Source organism: Acipenser ruthenus, chromosome 23, assembly GCF_902713425.1.
Source record: "Acipenser ruthenus chromosome 23, fAciRut3.2 maternal haplotype, whole genome shotgun sequence".
In the NCBI taxonomy this organism is placed as follows: domain Eukaryota; kingdom Metazoa; phylum Chordata; class Actinopteri; order Acipenseriformes; family Acipenseridae; genus Acipenser; species Acipenser ruthenus.
The window spans coordinates 8,518,037-8,530,365 of record NC_081211.1 but is presented as its reverse complement, the minus strand read 5'-3'; the positions used below and the strand labels follow the sequence as shown (position 1 = coordinate 8,530,365).

Here is a 12,329-nt window from a genome sequence, read left to right as displayed (position 1 = left end):
CCCATGGTTGCTCTCCACCTTGTTGACAGTGCTGTGGCAGGTGTGTTCCACTCTGTACAGTGCTCTAACTTGTTGACAGTGCTATGGCAGGTGTGTTCCGCTCTGTACAGTGCACGTCCCTTTGTGTTTAAGCCAGCTCAAGGCCTGCAGTGACTCACAGATCTTCAGTACAGGTGATGAAGCCCATCCCGGCGTTATCAAGGTTCAGTGTGCAGATAGCATGCATTGAAACAGCGTGCCAAGGACAGGGAGGCACAAAGGAGTCCTAGAAACAGAATTGAGTCTGAACGGTACCCCGTGGCTCAGGCAGAGAATACACACAGCTGAATATGACCTGTGCAAAGCAGAGCTTAATAGCAGCACAAGCAATAAACTGTTCTTTGTCGGGTTGTAATAAGCCACAGCTGGCTGAAAAACTTGTGCTGTAAAATGCTTTAAATCCAGCTGTGGCTTATCAGGGTTATAGGCTGATCAAAGCCTAGCAGACAAACATTTCAGCCATACTGGGGCATTTGTTAACTTCTGTCTCTGCATCCCCTGACGGTGGTCCCCCCTCGAAATACTGACCCGGCCCAACTGAGTGGCTGAGATCAGACTCCCAGGTGGGGAGGATGCTGACATGCAGACAGAGGTCAGAGCACTAGCCTACTGCTCGGATCAGTGTTGATGTGTTCTACTCAGGATTGGTGTAACGTACTGTTGAAATGCTGGCTGATCAGGGTGATTCATAAACAACGCCCCATGTTGAAAAGCATCATGAAGCTTGCTTTCAGGTTCACTAGTAGACTGCCAAGGTGGAATTGGAAACTATTATTATTATTTATTTCTTAGCAGACGCCCTTATCCAGGGCGACTTACAATCGTAAGCAAAAACATTTCAAGCGTTACAATACAAGTAATACAATAAGAGCAGGAAATACAATAACTTTTGTTCAAGTAAAGTACAAGTTTGACAAACCACAATTCAATAATACAGCAGGTAATAGTGATAGTTACATCAGGATGTGATTAAATACAAAGTACTACAGGTTAAAAACTTGGCAGATTACAGTATTCTGAAGTACAGGATTAAATGCAGTAAAATAGGGGCTGATAAGAGCAAAATAAAGCACATTTACATGAAGGGTGATAGTGTCCCAGGATACAAACAGAGGAGTTCTACAGGTGCTCTTTGAAGAGGTGAGTCTTAAGGAGGCGCCGGAATGTGGTCAGGGACTGGGCAGTCCTGACATCTGTAGGAAGGTCATTCCACCACTGCGGAGCAAGGGTGGAGAAGGAGCGGGCTTTGGAGGCAGGGGAGCGTAGCGGTGGTAGAGCTAGTCTTCTAGTGCAGGCGGAGCGGAGAGGTCGAGTGGGGGTGTAGGGAGAGATGTGGGTCTGGAGGTAGCTGGGTGCAGACTGGTCAAGGCATCTGTAGGCTAGTACAAGAGTCTTGAACTGGATGCGAGCGGTGATCGGGAGCCAGTGGAGCGAGCGGAGTAGTGGAGTAGCGTGGGCGAAGCGAGGCAGAGAGAACACTAGGCGGGCAGCAGAGTTCTGGATGAGCTGGAGCGGACGGGTGGCGGACGCAGGGAGGCCAGCCAGGAGGGAGTTGCAGTAAACTATAGTTACTGTCTTCTTACTGGGCACCCAGCGGGTAAAAAAAATCTCAGACACGGTTTACAGCAAATCGATTTGTTTTGCAGTGTCAACAACAAACAGATGACTTTGATGTTTTTCTTGGACCAGCTGAACCAGTCTCTTGAACCAGAACGACCATCTAAAAACCAGCAGAGCCCCAGCTGTGACCAGCATACACCAGTGCTGGTGCACCAGGGTTCCAGACGGGCCATCATCGTTGGAAACCTGAAACGAAAGCTCTTTAAAAATGTTGCAAAGTTTTGTTTTTTTTTTAGACGTTTGTTGATGAATCCTGTCTATAATGTTTTATAATTCCAGCTAGGATTGCGGTTTGAGAGTCAGTATCCCAGTTTGTCAATATTTAGGCAGTAACCTGTTTGTACAACCACTTTGAAAGGTCAGGTTCTCAAAAATACCGTTTTTCATTCAGCAATATTGTGTTCATACATGCTTAGTGTTATTTACTGTGGTTCCACCCACGTGTCTCATGTAGGGTTGCCACCTGTCCCTGTTTTCCGTGGATCGTCCGGTTTTGAGGAGTGCGTCCCGGGATTTCAATATACTTTCCAAGGACACTAAACAATCACGTTTTTTATTCCTACAGCGCAGCACTGCAGTGTCAGCAGCGTACGTTGAGCGCAGGTTAGATCAAGACACAAGATTTTAATGGGTTGTCAATGCTATGGTAGTATTATGAATGTTACCCTTTGAATGAATATAGGAATTCTAAAGAGGTTTTAAACTTTTACCAACTCTCCATAGGGGCAGGGTAAAACTAAAAACAACCAGCATAATATTTATCAACCTGAAACGGATAATTAATGATTCATTCCAGTATAAAAGTAGAAAAAGTAAAATAAACGTTGAGAAATAATTCTTGTCAGAAGGATTAACCCTACCCAGTGCAGTCTTTCCAGCCATTAAGAGCATTGCATGGGATATGGCACCTCTCAAAAAAGTACTGGACTCAAAAAGGTTAACAGTTTATCACACTGAAATGACAAATAAGCAACCTAGCTTTCTTAAAATACTTTCATTAAATACGTGCTTTGTTTGTTTACAATTTTGTAACTTTTCTCCTTTTGAAAAGAACAAAGTAAGTAAAATGTTTTTAAAATCCACCCGTATATCCTCCGAGCTCCGCTTCGTGTTTTACTGCCAGCACACAGAGTGCAGGTGGGCGGCTCCGTGCGGAGGTACTGTCTATCTGACTGTGTCTCTCATACTCATACGGACGGCTTCGTAGAGCGCTGCCTGCTGTTGTAACTGGGACGCGGCTTACCTGCCACCGGACTTCCCATCCAAGAAGGGCACGTTAGTGAGACCGACACAGACGAGAGGTAGGAGGGCATCAGATACCCTGCTGTGCCGCACTACCACGACCAACAGTTTTCAACTTTTGCATTGTGGTTATGAATGCCACCACCAGCAGCAGGTGCAAACGTCGTAACCATTATAGACACACCTGCCGTATAGCCTTTAAAAGCGAGTGCAGTAGCCAGACTCCTCTAGATTATAGTTTGTGCCTGTTTTGGAATACTAGTGCATTGTAATCCCACGCCTGTCTAATAAAGGGGAGGTAATATACAACTCTGCATGGCCCTGCACGATCAGGAAATGCAGTATGCAAACAACGGCCGTTTGTCTAAATAACCGCATTTGGAAACCACTGTTGGTGTTGTGTAAGTAGCTTTCTGTGCAATAACATGCATGCTGTCATTGCAACATACGGTAAAGTGAAAAAAAGCGTGACTGCCGTGGATCGTAGATCACCTTGTATTTCTTGGAGTTATGTTTCCCTGAAGGACGTTTTTGTATTCGGGAGAGTGGTGTGTGCGTGTGCGTGTGCGTGTGCGTGTGCGTGTGTGTTGCTCTAGTGGGGTTGTGGGATCCTGCTACCCCTCACTGAAAAACGTGTCCCAGCAAAGCAAGTATTAACGAAGGCATTTAGATATTCTTTGAAAGCGTTTTTGCAGGTTATAACTTGTTCTATAATACCGTACTATTATAATCTGGTAATTATCTATAACGTTTTGTGTAGCATTTATAAATTAACATGCAACTGCTCTGTTCACTCAATTTAAAGATTTCCTGTGTGCAATGTACCTGCTGATTAATTAACACTCATAGTAGCTAATCAGAAATAAATTGGAAAAACCAAAAACAAACCCTTCATTCCAGTTATTGGGCACCTCTCTAAATCCAGTAGGTGGAAGGAGATTTTCTGTTTTTAAGAGTCTCGGATCCCAACTTCTTAAAACCATTTGTCTGCTTTATATATTGACAGAGATATTGATACCTAAAGTAGTTTATTCATCCCATGTCCAGAAACAAACTAAAAACAAATGCTGGGCCAGGTAGCCCAGTGAAAGAATGCAGGCTGTCTTGGGGAAGTTCTGGCAGGGTCTTGGGGAATGTTGAACTGGTGTAAGAGCTGGGGCTGTCTGTGAAATGATCCAGGGGTCAGAGCAGGTTCAGTGGTATACCTATCTCTTGAACAGGTTGCAATTTGTTAAATATTTTGAGTATCTGTCTTGCTAAAATGGACGTTTGAAAACCTTTTAATGCTAAACTCAGATACAACAGAAGCAGATTCTGGGATCTCAGAAGCAACAAAGTTATATGCCTGATTTACTCCTTGGTGGCTTCTCTTATGAACTTGCAGATGAAATGAGAAATCTGGGTGTGATCTTCAACCCAAATCTTTCTTTTGAGACACACATCAGGAATATTACTAAAATGTATTTTTATCATCTAAGCAATATCACCAGATTGAGAAGTATGCTTACCCACTCAGATACTGAGAGACTGATGCATGCTTTTGTATCTTCTAGAATTGGTTATGCTCTATTCTCTGGTACTCATAGTCATGTTATATCTCAGCTGCAACTTATACAAAATGCTGCAGCTAGAATTTTAACTGGGACTAAGAGACGAGATCACATTACTGCTATGCTAGCATCTCTGCACTGGCTTCCAGTCCCATTCAGGATAGATTTTAAGGTGTTGCTTTTAACTTATAAGGCATTAAATGGCCTTGCCCCCATTGTATTTAAATAATCTTTTGATACCATATATTCCTAGATGCCATTCAGAACACAGGATACATTAAAAACATCCTTTCTGTTTCAGTGACATTGCGTGGCTTCCTTTGTGTTTGATCACAGGATAACGCTGTCCCGAAACAAAATACATCTGTCTTGATCATCCCAGTTTGGGAGGGTGTGGGGGCTGCTTGTTCTGTTATATATATTTTTAAGCCACACTTGTGCGTGCGTCTGTAGTGCGTACCAGTATGTGTGTCACACTTTACTCTGGAAAAACACTTACCGAGTTGTGATGAAACATGGTGTTAACTGCATTTAGCACATCAGAGTGGGGATACATGGAGTTGTCTGTCTGTCTGTCTGTCTGCCTGCACATAAGTCCATCCATATGTCACGCTTACATGTGTCCTGGGAACACAAGAAGTTATTCCACATACCTTAAATCAACCATTTTAATAAACGCTACCATGATACCAACACCTCATTTACCACTTACCCAATTTTCATGAAACTGTTAACTGCCATTTCCTATTCTGTGTCATTATGTACGTGCTATTTCTGTACGCCATTGTTACACGGATAGCTTTCATGTTGACTTTACAGCCATGGCAATGGGGAGTGAAACACTTTGTTTTTGAAGCACAGTTTGACCTCCGAGGAGTCGCTTAGTCAGGTGTGGCATGCTAACTGTGACCTGTGAGAGTGAGTGTCACTGTGTTCCTGTTTTTCACGGTGAGCTGCGATGTTGTTTTGTCAGCAGAGTGCTGTGGTCTGAAACAGCCCCTTCATTTCCTGCTGTCAGACGTTGCTTACAACATCAGATCAAACATGCAGTGCTCAGTGTTGTTATAAACAGTAGTGTTCTCTCAGTGTTACATTGTTATATACAGTAGTATTCTCAGTGTTACATTGTTATATACAGTAGTGTTCTCTGTGTTACATTGTTATATACAGTAGTATTCTCAGTGTTACATTGTTATATACAGTAGTGTTCTCTGTGTTACATTGTTATATACAGTAGTGTTCTCTCAGTGTTATATACAGTAGTGTTCTCTGTTACATTCTTATATACAGTAGTGTTCTCTCGGTGTTTCAGTGTTATATACAGTAGTGTTAAGAAGGTGCTGATTCGGGTTCTTTCCTCTCTAGTGGGTCACAGTGCTCATTTGAAGCAGCGCTCTGATGAGCTGATGAAGTGAGAATGGTGACAGAGTGTGACGCTCCAGGGATGCAAGACTCCCATTTCATCAGTGTGATCCGTTCCTGGTTTCACTATCAATGTAATAAGACACGCCTGAGCCTGTTACCTCTACACTGTGGCTAATCAAACTTACGTTAACACCTGGAATGGGTGAAACTCCTTTGCAATAGGAGTCTTATTTTGTTCCATGTGCTCCTTGTATTCAGCAGGTACAGCATGGACCTTGAGTGGCTGAGGTAAAGAGCTTCCCCACACCCTGTACTCAGTCTCGCTGCCAGCTTTTATTTTCCACTAAAGTACAGGCCTTGAAACTCGCACCAGCCCTGCTGCACCCAGTCCTGGGTTTCAGAACTCCCCTGCTCGGTTGTAATATTGAAATGAGTAGGTAGGTGCCAGGAGTTTGAGTGACCAGTCACTGGTAAATCTGCTCCGAATGAACTTATCACAGCATGAATATGTGTCACCAGAGTCTCTAAGCTTTGTTAATAGGAGTTTGTACAGATATAAGGGAGAAACAGTTTATTAACACCAAACTCCCGTCTCCTGATCATTTAAATAATAATTGAAGGTATTTCTGAAACCAACCCTTATAAAAGCTTCTCATAGTAAAAGCTTAGCAAAGTGTAATAAAGCACAGTGAAAGCATGTTAGAACACAGGGAAGCATTGTAAAGCACAGAGAAGCATGGTAAAGCATATTAATAAACATGGCAAACCAGGGTAAACTATGGTAAGTGTAAAAATAGAGTGGGAAGCTTTAATTATTATTATTATTATTATTTATTTCTTAGCAGACGCCCTTATCCAGGGCGACTTACAATTGTTACAAGATATCACATTATACATTATTTCACATTGTACAGATATCACATTATCTTACATACAATTAGCCATTTATACAGTTGGGTTAATAAGGACAGGACTGGCTTCAGGACGAGTTCCAAGCCCTGAGATATTCCCCACTGGATTCCAGTTTTCTTTGCTTATGTCACGATTCTATATTTGATTGAATCAGGCTGTGTATTGGACATACTGGAGTCTAGCTGGGTTGAATCAATCCTGTAATCTCGGGCCTAACCACAGATAGGTGCTTGGATCCAGGGTGATCCTCCAGTGCTGTAAAATGCTCTAAACAGTGTTCCCCGGCAGGGCTATAGGTTCAAATAAACCCATAAGACAAACATTTCAAAACAAATAGCCAGAGAGACCGGTCTGCTTGACTTTCATAGATTTTCATTAATTAATACAGTCCAGGCAGCCTAAATGGTGCATTTCTTTCTTTGACATTGAAAGATTTTTGCATGAGTACCTGAGGCACCTTTCATGTGAAACTGGGTATAGAATGACAGTGGAATGTTCACTGTCTAAATATCACTGGAGCACAAGGTAGCCTCCACTAGGATGGTGATTTTCACATGAAAATGCATTGAAACAAGATGTTTGGAAGCCTGTGAGAAGTGCATAAAGAATACAACAAGCTGTCCATTTTTATTTGAAAGAAAAAGTCATAAACAGGTTAGTCCTTCACTGTTTCAAAACAGGCACAGACGTTTGTCCCACTGCTTGCGTCTCGCACGTCACTGGAAGGAGATCAGTCCGGGAGCAGGGGAAAAAGCCAGCGCTATTCTTAACAGATTGACAGCTATTTCCCATGATAAGTTACTGGAATAATGGAATACTGGAATAGTGTTCCAGAAGCCCTGCAGTGTTTGCAAGATGAATATTCCATTCGCTTTGCTGGTCCTGCAGTAGGGGGGGTTCAGCTGTAATTTCTTTCTAGAGATTACAGAGATCCCGTTGTGTAGGAGACTTCATGCAACACGATACAGCATTTAAATATTGAATGGCAATAAACTGCCATACACTGTACATTCGCTGCTTTATCAACACTAAGGCTGACACCTATATTTACTGCTGTATAAACCACTCACTGGGAGCTGTATCCCAGTAACAGCCTTCCGACTCCATTCGTTTTGCTTTCGAATGTTTAGTAATTGAATGTCATAGTCCCTTTGGATCGCACGTTTGCATTTTCAAACTCCATGCTTTGTTTTAGGCTGTTCATGCTAGAGATACTGGCACAGGATTAAGAGCCTTCACTTTGATGAAAGGGCACCCTTATTAATCTGCAGGTTACATGGATGGAAATAGGATTCCTATTGCATAGCAGTTTCACCCATTCCAGATTGTATTAGGAGTCTGATTAGCCTCAGTGTACAGCTGTGGCCACACATTTTGCATCACCCTATAGAATGAACTCATTTAGGTTCATAAAGTCAAATGAAACCTGCTGAATAATGTTACGTTAACATATTGAATTACATACCGTTTTGTAGTTTTCCATATACTGACAAGTTGAAAAATGTGACATTTTGAAATCTAACATGAAATACTGTACTACTATTATGGCTTCCGGTTGACTTTTGCATTATCATACTAGTTTCTTTGATTACATGATGTTGAATAAAATATCTAAGTTATGTTCATATATATATATATATATATTATATTTTAATTGTCTCAGTCCTAAAATTATAGGTGATGCAACATTTTTATCCACAGCTGTATAGGTAACAAGCTCAGGTGTGTCTATAATTAAACTCATAGTAAAACCAGGAATGGATCAAACTGGGGTGGGAGTCTTATTTCCGTCCCTGGGTTAGTTTCAAAAACTTGATTTTAAATGACTCATTATTCTCATATTTGACGTTTCTGTATTGATGTTTAGTATCAATAATCATTATTTGTTTCAAATATGTCACCAGGAAGAATCGCGTAAAAAATATCTTGTAACCAAAAGTGGTTTTAATATTACACATGCGATGCAAGCTGGCAGAATTAACTCGGTACAACATGGCCCTGGTCTTGAGATGTGGCCACGAATAGGTCAAAACACATGAACAACTTGACAGGTTTGAAAATCAAACTAAAATTTGTTCCATTTGTTAGAAATCTGCTTTTGTAGTTGCAAAGTATCGATTGGCTGGTTAGGGTGGATAATAAAATCAATTGTGACCAATCGCGTATTTGTTTGGTATTCGCTGCCTATAGATACAAACTGAGCTTTCAATACAGCAAGGCACAATGAAGAAGCTGGCAGATTGATTTTAGGGTTGATTCACAGTTGATGCTGTGACATAAGAGTGGCATCTGCTGCCTGATACCCGATGGCATTGTGGTGGTGTTGGTTAGATCTGCACAGTCCGTGCCTAAAATGAGTAGAATAATGAGTAACCCATCCAGAACTACAACATCCTGAAGTAGAACGCACTGCAATGATACTTGCTGATGAAGGCACTGCAAGGGCGGGTCAGCGTTTACAGTTGGGAATTAGGATGTGAGCCAGAGTTGATTCATACCTACTGTTTCCTGTTCCCTGCCCCCTTTAGCAAACACCTGGACAAATGCCCTTCCCATGCTCCCAGTGCTGCTCCCATAATCCTTTTCTTTGTTTTTTTTCTTTTTAAATTTGGAATCGCCAATTATTTTTCTGATTTTTCTCCCCAATTTGAAATTGCTACAATTATTTTTATTTCAACCCGGTGAGCCGAGGACACCCTGGCCGACCTTAGCCCTCCCCCGCCCAGGCGGAGCTCAGCCAATTGTGCGCTGCTACCTGGGAGCTCCCGTCCACGGTCGGCAGTGGAATAGCCTGGACTCGAACCGGTGACCTCCAGGCTATAGGGCACATCCTGAGAGCCTTTACCGGATGCGCCACTCAGGATACCCTACTGCTCCCATAATCCTGTGCGAGTCGTGCTATTAGAATGATCCGGACCATGCTGGAACTCACGTAACAGGAAACTGTATCCCGTGCTGTCTGTATTGCAGCGATATATTTCTCAACATAATCCCGGTTGTTTTGGGTTTTCTGTTTGCACATCCTGGTTCACTGGGGATGACGTTTCCCCACTTTTACTGAGGATGGCTCACCAGCTGAAAGAGTATTTCATGCCTGTGCATTGCATGGTGTATACGATGTAACAGGGCTGGTTTTCTCACAACACGGTGTCACTCCTATCATCCAGCGCATCAGCACTGCTGCTGCAGAGGAGCATGATCTGGAGACACTGCAGTGCTCATACACAAAGCGGATCGTATTCTCCAGCCGATTGAGGACCCACGATGTAAAAATGGAACTATAAAAAACGACTGGGATTGTAACCTGCTGAGGTAAGGTAATGTGTTTCCTGTCAACACTGCAGAGGGGTCTGGAACTGCAATCCTATAGTCTGGACTGTGCAGGTATATCAAAGACAGTGCTATTGATGAAGAGGTGTTACTGCTTCCTCAGGGGTGCAAATCATTTTGAAAATTGGTGCTAAACTGTTCTGAAAGCTTAGCACCAGAGAGCCTGCTGGTGCTGAATGATCAAATCACACCCTAATCCCCCCCCCTCCCCTTTGTTTTGAGTGTTTTGTGGATGAGTGTGGGTGGGTCGTGTGCAGGAGCATCGCCAGAAATACTTACGCAAAACTGAACCACACCAACATCCCGTCTCATGCTGATAACAAATCTGCAACACCATGCTGGAAAGTGTTTCAGCCAATCAGAGAGCTGCATTTTTGTTCTTTCCTGAGTTTCACAGCACCTACACTGTCACATTAGAAAACTGCAATCAAACCGCATCAGCGTTTCCCTTTGTAAAAATGAATAAACACAGCGCACTGCCATCGAGACAGAACAGCAACCACACTGACAGCAGCCAAATAGTCCACAACAACAATAAAAGGTACAAATAAACCTGAAATACAGACTTAAACGAGGGGAAGAAACTAGCTTACTAATATTTAATGCTGGTTCCATTTCTAATCATGACTCTCACAATCGCTACAACTAATGAAATCATTACTCACCTCCAAAGCGTGGCGTTAAAAATAAAACATTAATAATAATAATAATAATAATAATATTAATAATAATAATAATAATAATAATAATAATAATAATAATAATACGACTTGGAAATTATGTGTTGTTGATTAGGGAAATGTATAATTCATTTTAATATAAGACACTGATCAAATTAAAATGTGTTCAATCCTGGAAGAGCAGCAGGACTGAGATTCAATACCGTCAATGTATTTTTGGCACTTAAAACTTCACTGCCATTAGTGCCAGAAACACGGTTCAGTGCTTTGACTGTTTTTGTCCCCTCTGACATTCTTTCTGGATCATCACGAGAGATTTTTGCTCATTTTGAAGCTTCAACCAAACGTATCTGCTTCCGTTTGTTCATTACTACCACTAAGTAAACAGTACAATTCTATATGCTAACCGATCGCACAACATTACATGCAAGTCCACACTTGTGAAGCAGAAATTTTGCAAACCAATGGTAGACACAGTGTGTGCCGTGCATATGGCTGCGGACGCCAGTGAGAAACTATCAGCATCTGTCTATGGTTGCTCAGAAAAAAATATGAGGTACCGTGGTGCTAGAATCTAGCGCTATAGCACCAAATTTGCACCCCTGTTCCTGGTACATAATCACTTCCTGTGTTGGAGTAGAGACTCACTCCAGTGGTCCCAGCATGCACCAGTCTGTCTGTAGTGTTCTATTTGAAATATTAGCACAAAAAATACAGAAAAACCTAAATATTCTCAGCATGATAATACAGTGACCAGAACTAATGCCCCCAGAACTGATAGCTGTTGGTTTTGGGTATTTTATGATCCAGTGTTAAATAGCATTTAATATGTCCACAGTACTGTGTGGACATTACTACAGTGAGGGAGTGTGATGGGACAAACTGGAGAGAAAAACAGGTGTGAAATAATAAGACTTCAAACCATACAGAAAAATGAGCCTGCCTGTCTGTCTGTCTGTCTCTGCCTGTCTGTCTGTCTGTCTGTCTCTGCCTGTCTGTCTGTCTGTCTGTCTCTGCCTGCCTGTCTGTCTGTCTCTGCCTGTCTGTCTGTCTCTGCCTGTCTGCCTGTCTGTCTCTGCCTGTCTGTCTGTCTGTCTGTCTGTCTGTCTGTCTGTCTCTGCCTGCCTGTCTGTCTGTCTTTGCCCGCCTGTCTTCAGTGCACACCGAGGCACAGAGTGTGGTTTAGCACGCCTTTCCTACACATCCTGTAAGCTGTTCTGCAGAAGACGATGCAGCCTGTGTTGAGAGATCTGTACAACATGCATACCAGGGATAGTATTAACACTGTCACCTGTGTTGCACACTGACTCAATATTTAGTGGCACCCCAATATATAAACTCTAGCCTGTTCAATGTAAATGAAAGTACTTAAATTCATTCCAGTTAATCTCAGCTGATCTGTATCGCCATCACTTCATAGATCTCACGTTTCCTGTATAATCTGTTTTTCACGGGTATTTTTTTATCAGAGCTATTCTTGTGGTATTGTGCTGTTCATAGTCTCTCATTTAGATCCAATGGTTTAAAACACAAACTGTGGGGTTAGTTGGGCTCTTGTGACCTGCAACACAGGAAGGCAGTGGGTTGCTCC

At 42.3% G+C, this 12,329-nt stretch overlaps 1 protein-coding gene across 3 annotated transcripts in view; it reads left to right on the top strand.

Moving 5' to 3' along the window:
• The first annotated feature begins 2,818 nt into the window (after nucleotides 1-2,818).
• LOC117414079 (synaptotagmin-like protein 1) overlaps nucleotides 2,819-12,329 on the top strand; it is a 35,148-nt gene continuing 25,637 nt past the window's right edge. Inside the window, exons 1-2 of one of the 3 annotated variants that reach the window (XM_058997703.1) lie at nucleotides 2,828-2,960; nucleotides 6,075-6,104. Coding sequence is in view for 1 of the 3 variants with exons in the window: in XM_058997701.1 (XP_058853684.1) it covers nucleotides 3,245-3,302 (58 nt within the window). In the remaining 2 variants the exon portion in view is untranslated. Of the gene's footprint in view, nucleotides 2,961-3,153; nucleotides 3,303-6,074; nucleotides 6,105-12,329 lie in introns of those variants that run through there. The other 2 variants (XM_058997702.1, XM_058997701.1) reach the window with 2 other exon arrangements.